The sequence below is a fragment of the Protopterus annectens genome, chromosome 3.part0 (genome assembly GCF_019279795.1).
Source record: "Protopterus annectens isolate FY-2018-M chromosome 3.part0, PAN1.0, whole genome shotgun sequence".
NCBI lineage: Eukaryota > Metazoa > Chordata > Ceratodontiformes > Protopteridae > Protopterus > Protopterus annectens.
In genome coordinates this window covers 533386821-533410012 of record NC_056731.1, presented here as the reverse complement: position 1 = coordinate 533410012, position 23192 = coordinate 533386821, and the positions used below count along the sequence as shown (strand labels likewise).

Sequence of the window (23192 nt, the reverse complement as noted above, 5' to 3'; positions counted from 1 at the left end):
TTGATCTGTGTATGAATGGTGTGTTATGCATTAATCTTGCTTGTTGTAGGAAAAATGTTATGGAGTAGCCCATTAGCAGATTGGAAGCAAATTTTCCATTGATGCTCTTCATTCAGCTTTTGAGCAGTGGCTTGAATTTTTGCCTCATTTTCTACTTTTACCCTTGACATCAAATGTGTCATTGTGTAGCTAAAGCCACAGTAGGCACATAAGATGGTCATCTGCGCTGAAATGCAGTTGGAAACCAAAAGAAAGTGTTAAAAATAATCTTTTCTACCTTCAATGCCACATTAGCATAGCTTGTGTTTATCTATTTTCTTTTGTGTTTGAGTAGGAATTTGTATGATTTTTTTGGGCCAGTTCTTTAATTTGTTCTTTTTTTGTTTTTGTTTTATTTTGTAGTTCTACAATGATTTAGTTGAAATTATTCTGAGATATCAGAACAGATGCAGTGATATCGTTTTTGCCAGGAAGACTGAGAGAGAGGAGCTTCTTAAGTAAGTCCAGTAGTTTGTAGAAATACTGTGGTTATTGCTATCTGACTGTTTGGTTCTTGTTCACATTGTTTACTTAGTATTTCAATTAAACTGTACCAAAAAGCCGATTCTGTTGTCAAACTAGTTTCTCGTTACTATTTGTGTTGGTCTACAAAGTTTGCTGCAACTTTACTTCCTGATATTTTATTTGTGCATCCTCAGCCTTTGAGAAGTATTTTACAAATGTTCAGTATTAGATCGCTGTTGCAGTAGCCTAAGCTGTTAGGGTATATCTTGCCAAAGAAATGGCCAACTGTCTGGCATCTCACCCTAACTGCCCTGAGCTCGAGCGGAGTTCCATATAAAAGGTAGGTAGTGTAAAAAGCCCCAGAGCTTTCTTGTCGCTAAAGTGTGCTCCCATCATTCACATTGTGATCTCTTCACAGAGGCTTTCTACCAGAAAGATCTGCAAAATGAAAGAAGTGGGCTGCATCTTTGGGTTTTGCAGCACTGATGGTTGGCTAGCAATTTGTAAGAGAAAAACTTCCACCACCTTACTTTTCTGAGAAGACAAGTGATTTCTCAGGTCTGTACAGACACTGGAGCATCAGGCAAATATTGCAGCTGCTAGAAAGATGAAAAGTTTGTAGACATACCAAAAGCAACTTGTGTGGATCTCATGGAAGAATTTTGTGCCCACATTACTTATATGTTTTAAAGCTGGGTTCTCTATCTTTTTTTTTCCCATGTCTAGCACTGTTTTCAACACCAACAAACTACCACCAACCTAAATAGCAAACAAGGCTAAAAAAGAACAAAGAATGACAGAATTAGAACAGGGGTCAATGGTCCAAGTCTTGACAAGGTGAGAAGGGGGAGGGAGATCTGCTAGCAGAAGTCAAATAAAAACATTAGGAAAGCACTGTAGAAGCCTAATAATACTTGAAATGTAGTATGTTCTCAATAATAGAATTGACAAAAATGCATTTGGCTGTCCCACTAATCACTGAAATTAATTTCCTTTAGAGTGCTCAAGCTGTTTGGAGACAATTGTGTGAATGGTGGCATTGAGATCTGGATTATTGTGCAACAGCTTAGGGTTATGGGTAGGGAGGTGCTCAAGCTTGTGAGGTGTTCATTGCTATCACTAGAAAGTACCAGTCCTGATGTTCCAGTGTTCAGTCAGAGACCAGAAAAATCTAACATTCATTTCTGTAGCATGCATTATTTTTATCTAGAAAAGTTAATTTTCTTTAACTCTAACTGCTCATCAGGAGAGAAATATGAATGCTTTTTTGAATAAACTGTGTATTTTGTTAATCTCTTTTAATAGATTTGTGTGTGTGTGTGTGTGTGTGTGCTTAGGATGAGAGTTTGTGCTTCTAAAGGTCTGTCGGGATCTTTTTCTTGTCTTAAAATATTTTTTCTTGTAATACACTTTACCAGATGTTCTTCGTGTTTCACTGTTGCAGTCATTACATTTGGGTTATTCTGCTGGCAGGTTGCCCAGTCGGCTTTAATTCCAAAGTCTTGGGTCCTGCGTCGGTTGCTGTTGCCTCTTCCCTGACGTCAGGTCGTCAGGGGTATAAAAGATGCAGCCAACGCCATTTTATTCAGTCTTTCTTGCAGCGCGGTGCCCGAAGCAGAAGCAGTTCGCAAGTGCCGGTCGGCCGACTCCTGAGATTTTCGTGTTCGAGTTTCAGATCCGAAGTCTTCATTAAAAGCTTAGTACCCCGTTGGGGAAACTTTTTTTTCTTTCTCCAGACCGAGGTCAGAAAAAGTTAATAATTGTATTTCATGTGGGAAGCACATACCTCATAAGGACTTTCATTCCTACTGTATTCCTTGCCTAGGCATTGACCACGACGTGGCTAATTGTCGGTTTTGTGATAGAGTTAACCAACGCACTATTAAGCGTCTGTACGATTTTTGCATTAAGCTATTTTGGGCGAAGATTTAATTATACAATGTCGTCAGATAACCATCCGACTACCGGAGTTCACATAAAAATGCAAAGAAAAAGAAAAAGACAGGCAACTGAGGTCCAAAACCAACAATGAAGCTTCTCCTAAGCAAGTCGCCGGTTCTCAGTGAGGTGTTTTCGTAGCCCCTGACGCCCGCTACTTTAGAGTCGCAGGCCGCTACCGACTCCCACGTGGAGTCGACCAGGCCACTGGATACTCAAGGTTATTCCCTCAGATGGGTCCGGAGCCGCTGAGCAGGCATCGGCTTCTGAGGGTGTATTCAGACCTAAACAATTATATATTAAACCGACTTCAAAGACTAAAACACTTTTAAAGGCAAATAAACAAGTTCACCAACCACAAGGACAGGCCTCCATGCCCAAAAAACAGAGCTCAAAATGGCCGAAGACTTAATTACCTTGATCAGGGGTTCTAATCCCCCTCCTGATAAGAGGCCTAGGCAAGAGACAGATTATGAATCTTCAGATCAGGTTTCCATTTTTTCTGATTCCTCTTCTGATCAGGAATATTCTCTTCCCCCCATGAGGATTCTGATGCTGAAGAATCAATTCCTTCAGCTTCTCCTCCTGAGGACTACTCTTTTGGGGAAACCTTGCATACCATGAGGGAGCACTTCCACTGGGAGAGCCAGGATTTTTCAGAATCTAAGAAAATGCTCAGAGGCGACTTCTTAATACCTCAACACAGGCCTCTAGCTATTCCACCTGTGTTGGACATTGTAGATGATGTGTTCTCAGAGTCTAGTCTGACCCCTGACTCTTTACCTCCAGCTCCTGTTAAGCCAGACAGATACTATAGGGTCCCTGACGGTCATAAATTCCTTTTCAAAAACCCTACTGCAGACCCAGAAACTATTTCTCAGGGTCCAAAAGGGGTCAAGGCTTCTACTGCAAAAAACCCTACCCCCTCTGACAGGGATTCTAGGGCACTGGATAGATGGGGAAAAAAGATTTACACATCTACTACCTTGGCTATAAGGGTCTTAAATTGCCAGTTTCATATGCTCAAATATCAGCTATATATCATGACAATGCTTAAACAGAAAATGATGGCAAATTCTGAATGTGCAGAAAACAAAGAAATGCACAATTTATTGCTTGCAGCTGAACAAGTTGGAAAGCTTACTTTGCAATGTGATTTTGATTCTCTGGAGGCCTCCTGCAGGTCCGCTGTTACGGGTTCTGTCATTAGGAGGCATGCTTGGTTAAAGGAACAGAATCTGCCTGACCATGTTAAAGCAAAGTTATTAGATGCTCCTTTACAACATGATACCTTGTTTGGTGTTAAGGCAGAAGAGGTGTTAAAGAAAATGGAGGACAAAGCTAAATCTATGCAAACAGTCAAGGATTTCTTATAGGTACAGCCATCTAGATTTAGCACACACTGGCCTACAAAGAATTGGTCCTTTCCAGTCTCTGACAGACCTCAAAGGGGCAGAGCCAGACGCCCTAGAGGCAGATCACAGCCGCAAGGATCCTACAGGTCTAAGCAGTGGCAGTGCTTCTACCTCCAAAGGTGGAGAAGACAAAGCACAATCATACAGGAAACAGTCCCAATGACTTTCCCCTGCCTGCACCAAGCTCTTATCTTCTGGCAGCCTTAGGGGGGAAACTAGCACTTTTTTCTTAAAATTGGCACATTATAACCCAGGACAAATGGGTTCTAGACATAGTGTCACAAGGCTACAAGTTTCATTTCCATACCCTGCCAAGGGCAAACTGTTGGCCAGACCTGCCAAAAAATCAATGGGCAGAGGCTCAAAAGCAAGTCACAGCTCTCATGGACATGAGGGCTATTCAACAAGTGCCACATCAAGAGCAGGGACAAGGATTTTACTCAAGACTGTTCTTGGTACCCAGAAAGGACAAAGCATGGAGACCTATACTGGACCTATCTATTCTAAACACTTTCCTGAATATACCAAAATTCAAGATGTTGACCTTACAGCAGCTCCTGCCCATGCTGGGCAGCAAGGCTTGGCTTGTGACTTTAGACCTAAAAGAGGCATACCTGCATGTCCCAATCAGACAGTCATGCAGAATATACTTCAGATTCAAGGCTGGCTCAAAGCATTACCAATTCTCTGCACTGCCCTTTGGCTTATCTACTGCACCCAGGGTCTTCACAAAGTGCCTGGCACCAGTAATTGCTTACTGCAGACAAGGAGGAATACGAATATATCCTTACTTGGACGACTGCCTCATACAAGCAGAGAACAAGGACATTCTACTACAGCATCTGATGTTTGTGATAAGACTTTTTAACATGCCTAGGGTAACTAGTACCCTCTCAAGAGATAATATTCCTGGGTGCAAGCTTAAATACAACTGCCCAGATGGCTTATCTCACTCCAGACAAACAAAGGCAACTGACTACCTATTTCAAGGAAATGGCAACAAAGGCCCAGTTATCTGCAAGAAAAATTCTGCAGGCTTTGGGCTTCATGGCATCCTGCATCTTACTAATTCCATATGCAAGACTGCATATGAGGAAAATTCAATGGTACCTTAAAAGTGTGTGGACACAACATTGCCACAGTCCGGAAACAATGATTACTCTAATTCCCTGCCTGCAACAGGAATTTCGATGGTGGACAAAGGTTTGTCACCAAAACAAGGGACAGCCATTCTCACTACCCCCATCCAGACAGAGCCTAATGACGGATGCTTCGGATTATGCCTGGGGGGCACACATGGCAGGAAGAGGCATTCAGGGCACCTGGTCCATAAACGAAAAGCATCTACATATCAATCAAAAAGAGATGCTAGCTGTTCAAAATGACCAGACAGCCTTCAAGGACCTACTTCATCCAGGACAACTACTGATAGACAAACACCACCACGGTCATGTGGTACATAAGCAGGGGGGAACTCATTCTTATCTCCTATGCAGACAAGCCATGGCTTTATGGGACACAGCATTGACTTACCAAGTTCATCTGCAGGCACAATTCCTGCCAGGAAAGGAAAATACTTTGGCAGACGAACTAAGCAGAAACCTCATGGATCTCCACGAGTGGCACCTGGATCCACAAGTCTTCAGCATGATAACAAAGAAATGGGGACGCCCTGACATAGATCTATTTGCCTCCCCTCAAAACTATCAACTAAAAAGATTCTGCACAAGGACTTATCACAGACAAGCTTGGAAAGTGGACGCCTTATCTTTCAACTGGACAGACCTATCAGTATATGCCTTTCCTCTACTGCCTCTCCTCCCCAAGGTACTCCTAAAGGTCAGGCAGGAGAAACCAAAAATGATTCTGATTGCTCCAGACTGGCCACGCCAATACTGGTATCCCATCTTAAGGAACTAATCCCAATGCCCAGCCTGGACCTTATTTCAAATACCTCATCTACTGTCCCAGCAAAACAATCAGATTCTACACAGCCAACTCAGGACCCTAAACTTGGCAGCATGGCGTTTAATGTAGCCATACAAGACCACACCTCTCAGTAAAGCTGTGATGGGTGTCCTTTTGGAAGCCAGAAGGCCTAGTACTAGAAAATCCTATGCTGGGAAATGGAAGAGATTTTGCGCTTGGAACCAAGCTTAAGGAACTGATATAGCTGTCCCAAATATTCCTCAGATTTTGCATTACTTAACTGAGATGCTGGACAAAGGCCTGTCTTTTTCATCAATTAAAATCCATGCCTCTGCCATTTCGGCTCATTACAATAGAGCCACCACTCTTTTCTCATCCTTTATTAAGGCAGTACCTCAGAGGAGCCAAAAACTTAAGGCCTCCAAGGAGAATGCCAGTACCTGCCTGGGACCTCAATTATGTCTTGGAAAAACTCACCTTAATTCCTTTTGAGCCAGCTGCTACTGCGGATATAAAGTTCTTATCTTAGCAAATCTCTACTCCTAGTAATAACTTCTGCAAGATGAGTTTCAGAGCTACAGGCTCTCATGCTTGTGGAACCCTTAATCATTTTTTATCTAGACAGGGTCTGTCTGAGAACATACCCTACTTTTATGCCTAAGGTGGTATCCATTGTAGCCCTTAACCAAACAATTCATTTGCCAACTTTTTATCAAAATCCACAGAACAAGGGGGAGAAAATTCTGCATTCTTTGGACGTACACAGACAACTTGGATTCTACTTGGACAAAACTAAAATTTTCAGAAAGACAGAACAATTACTAGTGTCATATGCCACAGCATCACAAGGAAAGGCTCTCTCCAAGCAGACTGTTTCAAAGTGGATAGGTCATTGCATTCGTTTCTGCTACTCACAGCATGGCAAACCAGTGCCCAAGGGCATTAGGCCACATTCAACCAGAGCTGCAGCCACTTCTGCAGCCTTTCTCAGGGGAGTACCAACCAAAGACATTTTAGAGGCTGCTACTTGGAGTTCTGTGCATACCTTTACAAAACATTACAATCTGCCTTTCTACTCTAAATCTAGGACAGGCTTTGCCACTGCAGTTTTGCAGGGCCTCATAGCCGCTCCTAATGCTGTTTAGCTCCAGCCCCCCAACCATAGCTTTGGGACTCAACCCAAATGTAATGACTGCAACAGTGAAACACGAAGAACATAGTACAGTTGTGTACACTTACCATAAATGTAGATGTTCGAGTGTATTCACTGTTGCAGTCCAGATTACCCATCCGCCATCCCCCTTATTTTTGCTAGATCTTATCTTTGCTTCTCTAATCTATACAACCTAAGTGGTGTACTTGCTTATAGATGAAGGTAAAGCTTATTTTTGTGCATGTATGCTTTATTTGCATAATTTTAGCCTACCCTTTTGGGGGCACCTGACATCTGGGTCAAGAAAAACTGAAGAAAATGGCGTCAGCTGCATCTTTTATACCCCTGACGACCTGACGTCAGGGAAGAGGCGACAGCAACTGACGCAGGACCCAAGACTTTTGAATTCAGGCCGACTGAGGACAACCTGCCAGCAGGATAACCCAAATGTAATGACTGCAATAGTGAATACACTCAAACATCTACATTTATGGTAAGTGTACACAACTGTACTTTCTTTGCCTTTGCTACCAGTCTTCTAGACTCCTTTCTCGGGTTACCCATGCAGCAGTTTACCAGTCCTCTCTGCAAGAAGAAAAAAGTTGTTAGTAGGGAGCCTTAAGGTTTCCAGACAGCTTATTATTTGCCTCATCCACCACTTGGTGATGATGTTGTGTCTAGACTTAGTTTCTCATCTCTGTATTTTTCTTCCATTCTCTCTGGCATAGTATCTTGAGCCACTAATGACAGTGAGCTAGACATTACCTCTGCAGATGTTCTTCGTGTTTCACTGTTGTAGTCATTACATTTAGGGTAATCTGCTGGCAGGTTGCCCTCAGTCGGCCTGAATAACAAAGTCTTGGGTCCTGTGTTGGTTGCTGTCTCTTCTTCCATGACGTCAGGTCGTCAGGGGTATAAAACATGCAGCTGACGCCATTTTCACCAGTCTTTCTTGCCTCGCGGTGCCTGAAGCAGAAGCAGTTCGCAAGTGCCGGTCGGCCAACTACTGAAATTTTCGTTTTCGAGTTTCAGAACCAAAGTCTTCAACCTAAAGCTAAGTACCCTGTTGGGGAAACTTTTTCTTGCTCCTTAGCGATGTCAGTAAAAGTTAATAATTGTATTACTTGTGGGAAGCAAATACCTCATAAGGATTTCATTTGTTCTGTATTCCTTGCCTAGGCCCTGACCGCAACGTGCCTTGCTGTCGGTTTTGTGCTAAATTTAATCAACGCACTATTAAGCGTCTGTATATTTTTGTATCTAAATATTTTGGCTCAAGATTTAACTATCCAGAAATGTCGTCTGTTAGCAATCCGACTACCGGAATACACAAAAAAACACAAAGAAAAAGACAGACGGACTGTCGAGGTCCAAAGTGGACGTCAGAGCTTCTCCCAAGCCAGTCGTCAGTTCACCAGTACTCAATGAGGCGCGCTTTCACAGCCCCTGATGCCCGCTACTTTTGATACGCAGGCCTCTACTGAGATCCATTTGGAGTCCGGTATGCCACGAGACACTAAGTATTGAACCCGCGGATATCTCTACCTTAGATGGGTTCGGAGCCGCTGAGCAGGCACCAGCTTCTTAGGGTGTTTTCAGGCCTAAAGATTTGTATATTAAACTGACGCCATCTTCAAAACCTAGGCCAAAATCAACTTCTATGTCTAAACAAAACGACGCTTGGGCCAAGTGCACAGGCCCCTATGCCTAAAAAACAAATGATCAAAATGGCTGAGGATTTAATTACCTTGATCAGGAGTTCCCATCCCCCTCCTGTTAAGAGGCCTAGGCAAGGCACTGACTATGAATCTTCAGATCAGGTTTCTATTTCTTCTGATCAGGAATTATCTATTCCACCTTATGAGGACTCTGATGCAGAAGAATCCATCCCTTCTGCTTCTCCTCCTGAGGATTTTCTTTTTGGAGAAACTGCATACCTTAATGGAACACTTTCACTGGGAGAGTCAGTATTTCTTAGAATCTAAAAAGAGGCTTAGGGATTTCCTTCTTCTTCCTCAGCATAGGCCTTTGGCTATACCTCCTGTTCTAGACATTGTTGATGATGTTTTCTCAGAATCCAGCATGGCTCCTGATTCCCTGCCTCCGTCTCCTAGTAAGCTAGACAGATATTACAGGGTTCCTGACTCCCACAAATTCATTTTTAAAAACCCTACTGCTGACCCTGAAACCATTTCTCAGGGTCCCAAGGACGTTAAGGCTTCTACTGCTAAAAATCCTACCACTTCTGATAGAGACTCCAGGGTAATGGATAGATGGGGTAAGGTTTACACGTCTGCAACCATGGCAATCAGGGCTTTAAACTGCCAATTTCATATGCTTAAATAGCAGCATGTCATGGGCTTACTTAAACAGAAAATGATGTTGATTTCTGACTGTTTGGAAAAAGTTACATGATTTATTGCATTCAGCTGAACAAGTTGGAAAGCATACTTTGCAATGTGGTTTTGAGTCCTTGGAGACCTCTTGCAGGGCTGCTGTAACTGGATCTGTGATGAGAAAGCATGCTTAGCTCAAGGAGCAAAATCTGCCTGATCATGTTAAAGCAAAATTGTTGGATGCTCCTTTACAACAGGACAATCTATTTGGTAATAAGGCAGAAGAAGTTTTGAAAAAGATGGAAGATAAAGCTAAATCTATGCAAACTGTAAAAGATTATCTACAAGTCCAGCCACCTAGGTTCAGTAGGCACTGGCCTACTAAGAATTGGTCCTTTCCAGCACCCACCAGAGCCACTCAGGTCAAACCCAGACACTCCAAAGGCTCCAGGTGTCAGTCACAAGGAACTTGCAGAAAAAACAATGGGGTGTCTCCACCTCCAAATCTGGAAGTAACAAGGCACCTCCCTATGGTAAACAGTCTCAATGACTTTCCTCTGCCATCACCAAGCACTTATCTTTTGGCAGCCCCTTTGGGGGGAAAACTCGCACTTCATACACAAAATTGGCATCTAATTACCCAGGACAAGTGGGTTTTAAATATAGTATCCCAGAGATACAGATTTCATTTCCACACATTCACAATCCCAAACAGATGGCCAGATCTGCCTCCAAATCAGTGAGCAGAGGCCCAGAAACAAGTTATGTCCCTCATGAATATGGGGGCTATTCATCCGGTACCAGAAAAGGAAAAGGGACAAGGTTTTTATTCAAGACCTTTCCTGGTACCCAGAAAAGACAAATCATGGTGTCCAATTCTGGACTTATCCATTCTAAATACATTCCTGGACACTCCAAAATTCAAGATGCTGACTTTACAACAGTTGCTGCCTATGCTAGGCAAGGATGCCTGGCTGGTAACTCTAGACTTAAAAGAGGCTTACCTGCATATCCCAAACAGGGAATCTTGCAGAAGATACCTCCACTTCAAAGCAGGCTATTTTCATTACCAGTTCTCTGCACTGCCCTTTGTCTTATCTACTGCGCCCGAGGTCTTCACAAAGTGCTTGGCACCAGTAATTGCATTTTTCAGACAAAGAAACATTCAAATGTATCCCTATCTGGACGATTGTCTAATTCAGGCAGAAAATAAGAACACTCTTCTACAGCAACTGCCCAGATGACTTACCTCACGCCAGGAAAAACAAATTCAATTGATGACAATTCAAACAAGTGGCCACAAAAAAACAGTTATCTGCAAGACAAATTCTACAGGCTTGGGGTTCATGGCTTCCTGCATTCTATTAATTCCATATGCAAGACTGCATATGAGGAAACTTCAATGGTACCTAAAAAGCTTATGGAGTCAGCATTGTCACAGCCTGGAAACAATGATTCCTATCATTCATTGCCTGCAGCAGGAGTTCCTATGGTGGGCAGAGGCCCGTCACCAAAACAAGGGACTGCCATTCATTCCACCCCCTGCCACCCAAACCCTGACTACAGACACATCAGATTATGCTTGGGGGGGGGCCCATCTGGCAGGGAGATGCATTCAGGGCAAATGGAGCCCAAATCACATGCACCTACATGTCAACCAGAAAGAAATGTTAGCTGTACAGAATGCTCTGACAACCTTCAAGGACTTTCGTCATCCAGGACAACTACTGATAAAGACAGACAACACCATAGTTATGTGGTACATAAAGAAGCAGGTGGGTACCCATTCCTACCCCTTTTGCAGACTAGCCATGGCTTTGTGGAACACAGCCTTGACTTACCAAATACATCTACAAGCTCAATTCCTGCCAAGAAAGCAAAATACTCTTGCAGACGAAGTAAGAAATCTTATGGACCCACATGAATGGAAACTGGATCCACAAATCTTCAGCATGTTGACACGAAAATGGGGGAAACCAGACATAGATCTTTTTGCCTCTCCCCAAAATTATCAGTTGGACAAATTCAGCACAATAATCCATCACAAAAAAGCTTGGAAAGTGGATGCCTCTCTTTCAGCTGGAAAACCCTATCAGTCTATGCCTTTCCCCCTCTGCCTATGCTCTCCAAGGTTTTACTAAAAGTCAGACAGGAAAAACCGAAAATGATTCTGATTGCACCAGACTGGCCTCGCCAACACTGGTACCCGTTCCTATGCAATAATGTCACACCTTCCTCCGTGGTACCTGCCTCAGACACCTTATCTACTGTCTCAGCAGAACTATCAAATTTTGCACACTTAGCTCCAAACTCTGAATCTTGCAGCATGGCTAATCAACTAATTTCACCAGTTACTTTTCTCAGTAAACCTGTGATGGATGTCATTTTGGAGGCTAGAAGGCCTAGTACTAGAAAATCTTATGCTGATAAATAGAATCTGGGCCTGGAACCAAGCACAAGGAATAAACACAGCAATGCCCAATATTCCTCAGATTCTGCAATATTTAACTGAGATGCTTCACAAGGGCCTATCTTTTTCTTCTATAAAAATCCATGCCTCTGCCATTTCAGCTCATTACAACACAGAGCCTCCTCTCTTTTCTCATCCCCTGCTTAAAGCAGTACCTCAGAGGGTCCAAAAATTTGAGACCTCCCAGGAGAGCACCAACTCCTGCATGAGACCTCAATTTTGTGCTGAAAAAACTCACCCTACCTCCTTTTGAACCAGCTGCTACTGCAGACATAAAATTTCTCTCTTGGAAGACAGCTTTTCTTTTAGCAGTCACTTCAGCTAGAAGGATTTCAGAACTTCAGGCTCTCATGGCAGTGGAACCTTTCATTATCTTTTACTTGGACAGGGTGGCTCTCAGGACCAATCCATCTTTTATGCCTAAAGTGGTATCTAGTGTGGCTCTTAATCAGACCATTCATCTGCCAACCTTTTTCCCAAATCCACAGAACAAGGGGGAGTGGATTCTGCATTCATTGGATGTACACAGACAACTAAGATTCTACTTAAACAGGACAAAATCTCTAAGAAAATCTGAGCAATTACTGGTGGCATTTGCTGCAGGGCCAGAGGGAAAGGCTATTTCAAAGCAGACTATTTCAAAATGGATAAGCCATTGTATTTGTTTCTGCTACATGCACCATGGTAAACCTGTCCCCAAGGGGATCAGATCCCATTCCACCAGGGCTGCATCTACTTCTACAGCCTTTCTCAGAGGGGTTCCTACCAGAGACATTTTAGAAGCTGCTACTTGGAACTCAGTTCATACATTCACCAAACATTACCATTTACCTCTCTTCTCTAAATCCAGAGCAGGTTTTGCCACTGCTGTCCTGCAGGGCCTTATAGCTGCTCCTAATGCTGTATAATTCCATTCTCCCAACCATAGCTTTGGGATTCTACCCAAATGTAATGACTGCAACAGTGAAACACGAAGAACATAGTACAGTTGTGTACACTTACCATAAATGTAGATGTTCAAGTGTATTCACTGTCGCAGTCCTGGTTACCCACCCACCAGCCCCCTATTTCTCTCTCATTATACCTCTTCTTTTATTATGCTCAAAAGCCTTTTTGGTGTATTTGCTTTTATTTGGAGGTATATTTTTTGTGTTCTAAATTACATGCATATATTCATTCATATATATATATATATATATATATATATATATATATATATATATTTTGCTCCCCATTTGGGGGGTACTTGACATCTGGGGCAAGAAAAACTGATGAAAATGGCGTCGGCTGCATGTTTTATACCCCTGACGTCATGGAAGAAGGGACAGCAACCGACACAGGACCCAAGACTTTGTTATTCAGGCCGACTGAGGGCATCCTGCCAACAGACTATCCTAAATGTAATGACTGCAACAGTAAATACACTCGAACATCTACATTTATGGTAAGTGTAGTACACAACTGTACTTTGGAAGGATATCTTCTGCCAGGCATGGGAGGGACCACTCTTGGGAGGGGGGGTGACAAGAAATATAGCTTGAATCCCAGGATGGCATGCCTGCCTTGAGTTGGTCTTTTTCCAAGGAGTCCCCCAGAAAAGAAAACCGAAAATTAAAGAAAATTCTGTGAACAGGGAAAACTTGCAAGTTCCCTCTCTTTCTGACTCTGACTTCAGTCAGAATAACATAAATTGAAGGGGAGAATGTAGTGCTTCAGGGTTTTCTTCACAAACTGAAGATGTTCTTTGTAGTTAGTGTTGCAAAGCTGATTCTGGGGTCTTATTGCCATGCAGAAGTCCTCGACCAGCCCAGATTTCAGAGTCTTTGTCTAATCTGCACCTGACAGATGTTTGAGGTATAAGAAAGGTGTTCATCTGTGCCAGTTTCTAGCCTTGCAGCCCAATGGGCTTCATGTGTACAATATGCTAGCAGTCTATTGGTTGGCTCACTGTTTTCAGAGTTTTACAATCTATCAGTCCGATAACTATATCATTGGGGATTTTCATCGTCTAATTAATGTTTAAAAAGGTTAATAATTGTTTGAAGTCTGGGAAGCAAATCCTGCGAAAAAAGTTGCCCTAATTATGCTAAATTCTGAACGAAGACACTCTAACCTCTGAGCCGAAGCTTTAGTAGCTCATATGGAGTTCTCTGTTGCTGTTCCCTTAGTGTCTTGGAAACCCCCAGTATCCACCAATGTCATTCCTAAAAAGCACCGATAAAAAATAGAAGGAAAAGAGACTGACGATATTGCCAATGCAGCTGCCCACATCACTAAGTTGATGAACAACTCAGGTGAGGTGCCTTTGCAGCCCCCTGGTCTGGTGACTGCAAGGTCCAAACCCTGTGGTGCAACCATTTGGGGACAGTTATGGCATCAGGCCTTTGTTTACTACTTTCACAACCTCATCAGTTGGGCCAGAGGTCACTTCACAGGCTTCAGCTTCTGATGTTTGTGTTGAGGGTGCTGAAAAAGGCGCATTATCTTCCTCAGCTTTAGAACCCCTCATTTGAGGTTGTGGTTGAAAGATTGCACCCTCAGCTTATCTTGACTAAACAGATGTCTAAACCTAAAAGAAGAGTCAGCCTACCACTGTCCTCACCTCAGCACTAAGCCACTGCAGCTCAGGCCAATCTCCAGTACCTCGTGAAAATAACCCAGAAATTCATGGCCTTCATAAAATCCAGGGAACCACCTCATTCAGACTACTGAATCCTCCCCTTTCAGAAGGTGTAGGGATGTGGGTTTTCAAGAAGAATTTGATTCCTCAGACTCTGAAGATGTGGTGGAGTTGTATTACTCTGCTCACCTCCCACCCCAGCATGATCCTGCCTCAACTCTGATGATGCCCTCTCTTCTGCACACCCCCCCCACTACAGGACCTCTCCTTTGAGGATACCCTTCATAAAATGAAGGTGGCTTTTAATTGAGAAATGGAACAGTTTCCACAGGCTCAAACTTATAGGGAGCTCCTGGTTATCCCTCCAGTGCATGTACTGTTGGTGACTCCCTGCTGGGTGAAGAAAGTAAGTCTATATTTTTTGTCTGTGAGTTGCTTAAACTGATTGAGCTGCTTTCTGTTTTATCTTCTCCATTTTATTTTCTGTTTTAAGAAATCTGCTTGGCCTAGTGTTTTTGTTCTGTGTGTCAGATAAACACTTAAATTATGTAGGCTGCTCATTTCACGTTTTTTTTTCTCATTGGTTAATTTGTTTCTTGAGTGATGCATAAATATGCACAGTATTTCTGTGTCTTTTTTTTTTCTGGTAAGACTCAAGGCCAGCAAAAACTACAAGCACTATTGGTGACTCTGCTGGTTATTTTTCCCACCCGACCCAGTGTCATTCCTTGATCTGCTTTTTAAACATTGTGATTTTAAGCTGCCTGTCATTACTTTAAATTGAGCTTTATAAGTTCCTCCCTTTCTACACTGCTGGATATATTTTAACTTACATATTTTCCTTTCCTTGTGCTTATTTAAAAAAAAGTGCATTTATTTATTTATGAGTTGACATTTGTTGACCGGGATAGTCCGACTGGGTTAAAGCCCTTTTTCAGCGGAGGCCTGGGGTGAAAAGCTCCACAGTAAAACAAAACAAGAAAATTAACACAAAAGCAGTAAAATACCATTATACCCAATAAACAACTGTACAAATTCAAAGCAGTTAGTTTTGAAGCTACATAAGGTGAAGATATAAAATATAAAGGCAAATTACTAATTAGAAGGCAAGAAGCAAGTTTCTAGAACTGCTACGGTAGACTGAGCATAGAGAGTGGCAGGAAACTAAGTAATAAGGTCATTAGAGAAAATGTGAAGGAAGTGCAGAAGAGAGAAATGGATTCAAGTGGGATGATAGCATTAAAAGGTCCAGGTGTAATTTAGGTAATTTTTGAGAGTTTTCTTGAATTAATGAGCAAGAGTAATGTCTGCGTTTCTTGGGAAGCTTTTTCCATGAAAGAGCAGGAAAGTAGCTATAGAGATTGTGTCTAATAGATGGATTAGATTTGTGAATTTGTAAGAGACATTGGTTAGCTTCTGAGGGAAGGAAGGGAGTTATAGATGGCGATTAAAGAGGTGGTGTTAGGGCAGAAGGAGGGCTTATTCAGGATAGAATGGATGACAAGCAGTTGAGTAAATAATAGTTGGTTAGGAAACTCTAGCCAGCTGAGAGTCCAAAGAGCAAGACAGTGGTTAGATCTAGAAGGCAAATTAGCTGCAAATCTGACTACTTTATTGTAGGTGGTTCCAAGTTTGGGAAGTAGTGTGGACTGTAAATTAGTCAAGATTTGTGAACTGCAAAAGAGGCTAGGGAGAAGGTAAGCTTGAGCAAGAGTGATTCTGGGGTATGGAGTAAATAACATTTTTGTTTCTGTATAATAGGCCAAGCTTTTGGTGAGTTTTATTGATAGAATGATGTACATGGAGATCAAATTTATTTATTTATTTATTTATTTATTTCCAGTTTGATTACCGGGGAAGTCCACTGGGCCAGAACGTACCCATTTTCAGTGGAGGCCCGGGGAGAAAAGCTCCAGAAGCAAAGCAAATGCAATCTAAGTTACATAGTGTAAAAGATAGTAATAAAATATATACATTTGGAATTACATTACATTGAATACAGTTAGTAAAAAAGCAAATATACGCAGTATACTTCAAAAAACATCATTCAGGAAGGTAGATACAATAGATTTAGTAGTTTCCTTCAAGTAGCAGGTTTGACTGTATGAGAAGAAGGTCTAAGGTTAGTTGGTTATCTGTGATGGCCCCAAGGAGCTTAGTGTGGGAGTCTGGTATAATACTGGTGGTATTAAGGGAAGATGTGGTGAATAAAGATTTAAGATGGCAGAGGGATTTAGGGAGGAAGAGAAGACATTTAGTTTTATTAGGGTTGCGTATGAGTTGGTTGTTAGCCAAGTTTCAGTGAAGTTGAGAGATGTTTATATCAGGGTGAGCAAGTCAGAGTGGTTATTAGCAATGGAGATGATAATAGAGTCATCTGTGTACTACTGTATGAGGGATGACTGAGGACAAAAAGTGGGAAGTTGGTTAGTAAAGATGTTAAAAAGAGGGGATCCTAGAATAGAACCATGTGGGATGTCCCATGTTGATGGGGAGAAAGGGGGATAGAGCAGAGAGCCATTTGTTGGATTGCTGTCTATGAGGTAGCTGTTAAACCAAGAGATTGTTGCTGAAGAGAGGTTGAGTTGAGAAAGTTTGGAGAGGAGGAGGATGGAGTGAGGGACTGTCAAAAGCTTTGGAAAGATCTAAAAAGAGCAAGAATCAAGTTTATTATTGTCTCCTGGCTAGAGAGATTTATTTTTTATTTATTTAACATTTGTTGACCGGGAATGTCAGACTAGGTTCCACAGAGCCTATTTTCAGCGGAGGCCCAGGAAGAAATGCTCCAGATGCATGTCTTTGGAATGGAGTTAGTAGAGGAAATAAGTGCAGTAGTGGTACTGTGGTGGGGGTGGAAGCCATGCTGAGTAGAGGTGATCAGGTTTTCTGTAGTGAGATAAGCCAAGATTTGTTTATTAACACAGTGTTTGAGAATTTTAGAGAGGGGAGATAGTATGGCAACAGAACGAAAATTAGAGAGCTCTACAGAGTTTCCAGCTTTATGTGAGATCAGATCATAAACTAATCTCGCTGGAGGTCCTCATCCCGCCCCCACCTGAAACAAAAAAGACCACAGTGAAAAACTTCTCAAAAGCCGATTTCACACTTCTAAAAACTAGTGTGGTCTCCTTTAAGGCCCCTGAGCCAGTGGTAAACATTACTCAAACCGCTGAATCACTTACAAATGCCTTCTACCAGCACCTACAGGACTGCATGGATCAGGCAATCCCAAACAAAACTAAGACTCTCTGTACCAAAGGCAAGTGTCCAGTCTGGTGGACCCCAGCCATAAACAAGCTGTACAACAAAAGGAGGAAGCTACTACAAGATGGAGCAAAATCCTTGAAAGGTAAGACACCTTTGATCATTATAAGTAAAAAACTAAGAGCTCTCATAAAATCATCCAAGGCAAATTTTGAGAGAAAAATCGCCAAGGACTCTAAAGAGAATCATAAGGCCTTCTTTAGCTATGTTAGAAACCTAGGAGGAAACTCCCAGATATGCTCAGAATTAGTTTAAAATGATGTGAAAATTACTGAACCTACACACATTGCCAACATACTGGCTGACAGGTTCAGTGCAAACTCCCCCCCCCGAAAAGGAGAGATATCTATTCCAGAGGGTTGTAGCCCCCCAAACATCTCCAACGCCCAGGTGAGAACTGCCCTCACTAAGGCAAAAAACACAGCATCCATGGGACCGGATGGTGTCCCTAGCTGTGTGCTTCACGAACTCAACGAGGAATTAAACCCACAGTTAGGACAGCTGTTTAATCTTAGCCTCACCTCAGGATACGTACTCAAGGAGTGGCGCACGGCCACTGTGGTCCCACTTCATAAGGGGTGCCTCCACAGACCCTGGAAATTACCGCCCCATTAGCTTGACAAGCCTTATCTGCAAAGCCATGGAGAGGATCATAATGGAACTCATAAATAAAGACATAGGGAACTTGCAGACTTTGGATCCAACCCAGTTTGGCTTTGTCAAAGGCAGATCCTGCCTCTTAAACTTGGTTGACTTTTTTCGAGACAGTCACCAAGGCCATTGATGAGGGAAAGGCAGTCCATACAGCCTACCTCGACCTGGCAAAGGCCTTCGACACAATACCCCACTCAGGTATCATCGAAAAACTCATCAGCTTGAATGTAAACCCATACATCACAAGATGGGTTGCAAACTGGCTAAGTGACAGAACCCACAGGGTCAGAGTTGCTGGAGCCATGTCAGACTCAAAGCCTGTCACAAGTGGTGTCCCACAGGGCTCAGTCCTGGGTCCACTCTTGTTCGGCATCTACTTTTCTGAAGTACAAGCAAACACAGGAGGGTTATGGCTGACAAAGTTTGCAGATGACTGCAAACTGGGCGCCATAGTCGAAAACACATCTGACACAGATATCCTCCAGAAGGGCCTCACAGAAACGGATAACTGGTGCCAGAGCCATGGCCTGAAGTTAAACGCCAAAAATGCATAGTCATACCCTTCGGGAAAAACAAGGTTACCCCTAGCTACCATATAGGTGGCAATCCACTGAGCACAGAAAAGTCATCAGGGATCTGGGGACCCAGGTTGACAGTAGCCTTCGTTTGACACTCATGTTGCTAAAGTAGTTAGGAAAACCTTCTATATCGCCCACCTGATCATGAAGGGATTCACATCTAGATCAAGGGAGGTCATCGTCCCCTGTACTCATCACTCATTAGACCTATGATTGAGTACAATGCCCTGCTCGAATGTATCTGACCAGACACCTGCTGCAGCTTGAAAGGCCCCAAAAGTTCATCACCAAAAGGATAAAGGGTCTCAAAAATATGTCTTATGCTGCCCGACTGAAAGAACTCCAGCTCTATTCAGTCTCATACCGCTTGCTCAGAGGTGACCTGTGCCTGACATATAAGGCCATGTCAAACCCAGATTTGATGAATATGCTTCACCTCAAAAATCTAGATCCCTCAGAACCACAAGGGCGGGAGACTTAAACCTTGATACAGTTATAAATAGAACGTGCTGGAGGGACAGATTCATCACCCAGAGACTCCCTATGCTGTGGAACAAAATCCCGGTACATGTGAGGCAGAGCACCTCTCTGGCCTTGTTCAAGAGGAATCTTGACCAATGGATGGGAGATTGCAGATATACCCCAGGGATTACTTCAGTGTCACTGCTTGACAGAGGCACAGCAAAATGATAGGCATAGTTTTTATTCAAACTAAAGGTGTGGCGAAAGCCACATAACTATGGGCTAGGCTTATAAATGCCCTTGGGCAGATAGCCTAGTATGAACCTATGAACCTATGTATAGACCTCTCATTGTCTGTTTTACTGATTTACTTGCTCTGAATTAATTAATTAACTAGCTTGGATAAAGCAGAGTATTTTTATACCGTAGCAAGCTCTTTTCTGTCTCTCTTACGTAAGAGGACAGTAGATTTTTCATTCAGTGGCAGTGAATTGTAGCCTGGTCTGCATAGGTTGGGGAAGCGCATTAGAGACAACTGCATGTAGATATTTTATTGGCTGGAAGGGTTATTAATTAGCTTATCTTGTTTTTAGTGACTTTGTAAATTCTACAGAGTTGAGTGACTCTTGGATCATTTCTGCAAAGTACTTTTATTGAGTAATCGCACTTTTATAAGCTGTTCAAAGTACAGTGCTGTATCTGTATCTTTAAGTTTGTGGAAGTATTCACTCCAGACACACACTTACTATGCTTTTACATTAGGAGGAATGGGATTATTCATTTAGTGGCAGTAGGTGTTTACCTGATCTGTCTGAGTTGGGAAGCACACAAAAGGGCTGCAAATGTGTAATAACTGTATTGGCTAGAAGGCTCAGTAGTCAGTTTTCTGTCTTTCCAGTAATGGTATAAATTCAGCACATTTACAATGGAGTTGCTCGTTGTGCTGTTCCCTGTCCAGACCCAAATCCCTGGAAACATTGCTTATTTCATTATACTGTGAGAGCTTACGGTGCTGTTTACCTTGTTATAGCACCCAGGACCATTTATGCTCAGGTAGCATCTGGTTTGTCTCTGGGCAGCATTACTGGTTAGGTTAGCTGCAGATAGCACCAAGCACCCTTCCCTCATCCAGTTATAAACACTCTTCACTCCTACACTTTCAAGTATGTATTTGGAACTGCAACCATGGATGGGCACTTTTCCGCTGGCTTTCCATCCAGCTTAGTGGACATGGACATCCTTAGAGAGTGTAACAGTTTCCTTATATACACACTGGCAACCACTTAATTCTCGAACAGACGAATGTAGTATTTGAGAGATGTGCTTGCACATTAGCACTGGAGGCTAGACTGGCATATACAAACACAAAAAGCAACAAACAGATTGTCAGCGACTTGCACACATAACTGACTGCACCTGCAAAGAACCAAACACAGACCAGGTATATGGAGGTGCTCACGTGTAACTTAAGCCAAAGCTCAAAGACCTCTCAGGAGCAGTCCTCAAACTTCACATTCACACAGATAAAACAGTTCCCATCACAATACACAAAGTCAAATCTCATTGTGTCTCAACTACAAGCCCGTAAGGTGAAACAGTCCACACCCCAATATTTTGGTCATAGTAGACTCTGTTTTGAGACACACTGATGTCCCTCTTTCTAGGCTGGATAAGTGGAAGGTTACATTTAATTGCCTGCAAGAAGCCAGGATTCACCAGGTCACGCAAGCTCTTGGGTCACTTGCCCTAAGTACAAATATCACTCATAGTCCATGTGGGTGTGAATGACCTGGAATGTACCTCCTTGGACTATATGAAGAGAGAAAGACATGACTGCGCTCTCAGAATGCATGTCATAAACAGGTATTAGCCTAGCATTGAGCAGTATTCTACAGTTTCCAAGGATGATGCCACAGTGTCAGCAGAAAATGATCGACTTTATCAGCTGGCTTAGCTACTTGTCATTCCAAAGGAGTCCGTACTTGTCAGCCTGGGAGGGCATGGTTGACAGGCTAACCTACTTTGCCAGAGATTGTGTTCACCTGTCACCTCTAGGCTTTCAGATATTGGCCAGATCATTATCCACCCCGTATAGTACCTTTTTAGGTATTGCCAAACAGGTAAACCTTCCAACATAAAAGCTAATGAAGGCCAAAGAGTTGCATCAGGCAAAGGCTGAATATACCCACAAATAGAGATAAAAATTCCAGGCTCCAACCACCAGTGCTAAACACCACATGTAAATGTATTGATGTAAAAAAATAAAAAGGTTAGCGCTTTTGCGGCAAAAAAATACCCCTTCAGACCATTTCAAGATCTAGTAAACCATTTTTTATATAGAAATTTAAAAATATAATTGAACAGTCCATGTTGCTAAACACTGACTGAACATCCGATCAGATACCATCAAAAAAACCAGCATATTTTACTTATTGTGACAGTTCTAGAATCAGGTTAACAACCAGTAAAACTGCAGGAGTTCATTCATACACCAATAAAATTCACTGTTACCATAAATATGCAGCAACAGTACTTGTCTAAGACGGAAACTAGCTAACAACCAATAGACGGTGTTCTCTTCAAAATCCAATAACAAAGCAGCTGTTGACACTTCATTTAAATATACACCCTTCTGTGTAATTTAGTACAATCAAGTCACAAGGTCATATTGAACATTGGAACAGTGGTTAATGCTTCAGCCCCACAGATACAAGGTGCAAGGTTCAATACCCATACAAAACTATCTCTTTGGTTTAGCATCAGTTAAAACTCTAGCTAAATAAAACAACTTAACACACATTTTTGAGTGTATCAGTAACAAGTAGAGAGCCTCACCCACAAAGCCCACACTGCAGAGCAGTGTGGTGTCAACATGCAAACCAGGGCACACAAAAGCGATGCATCCCCCATTCCATTCACATACAACTCCAAAAAATATACTAAGAGCTCTTGATCATATTATTTCCATCAGCGTATTCTGTCAATCAGTGTCTCAACATATTCCATTCCATTCTTCTTAATAGAAATGTGTTATTTAATCAAACGTAATAAAAAACTCCCAATAAATAATACATTGATGCCATTTCACATCTAGACAATAAGGGTGTATACATTACAAAGGTGTGCCCCAGAAACCACAGAGATGCCCCAAGATACACAGTGAGCAAGGGTTGGAGATGCAGTACCCCACCCAGTATCGTGTGCACCAAAATTGGAAATTCTTCAGTAGAGTAAAAATAACCCCTATTAGTAAAAAAATCTAAAAATAGGAATTCCATATCAAGTGTTAATATGTATATATATATATATATATATATATATATATATATATATATATATATATATATAAACGTATGAAAACATGGCACACATAACTGTAGTCAACCAAATCTCTTAGGCCAGTGTTGAAATCATTTCCATTAAAACACTGAACAGTACTAAGTGATATTAGTCCTGGATGTACATGTGCTTGTAATGATAGAATCCATCTCAATTCATTTTCTTCCGTCCTATTGTTCGCATCACCACTTTTGTTATCTACCAGCAATTCCAATACTGAAAACTTAAATTTGTGGTCCTCACCACAGGTCTGTACATGTGTTAATGTACTAGATTTTCTCTTATTCCTAATGTCACCTACGTGTTCCAGGATCCACTCCTTAAAGGTTCTATTAGTTTTACATACATTGTAGTAATAAATGTCAATTCTAATAATATCACAGGTAATGCTGGTGTCATTAGAGTAGGTAAGAACTACCCTATTGATCCTGTTCGACTTGTACCTACTAGTCTCAATCATATTGGTTCCACTGAGGCATTCTGAAAAGTGTAGTTTGGTTATGGTATCACACACAGAATTTTTTTAAACC

General features: G+C 42.1%; 1 protein-coding gene across 1 annotated transcript in view; it reads left to right on the top strand.

The window, feature by feature from the left end:
* Positions 1-23192, top strand: part of LOC122796865 (programmed cell death 6 interacting protein) — a 1552575-nt gene that overhangs the window by 1387666 nt on the left and 141717 nt on the right. The window contains exon 15 of the mRNA XM_044065610.1: positions 403-497. Coding sequence (XP_043921545.1) covers positions 403-497 — 95 coding nt within the window. The remainder of the gene's footprint in view (positions 1-402; positions 498-23192) is intronic.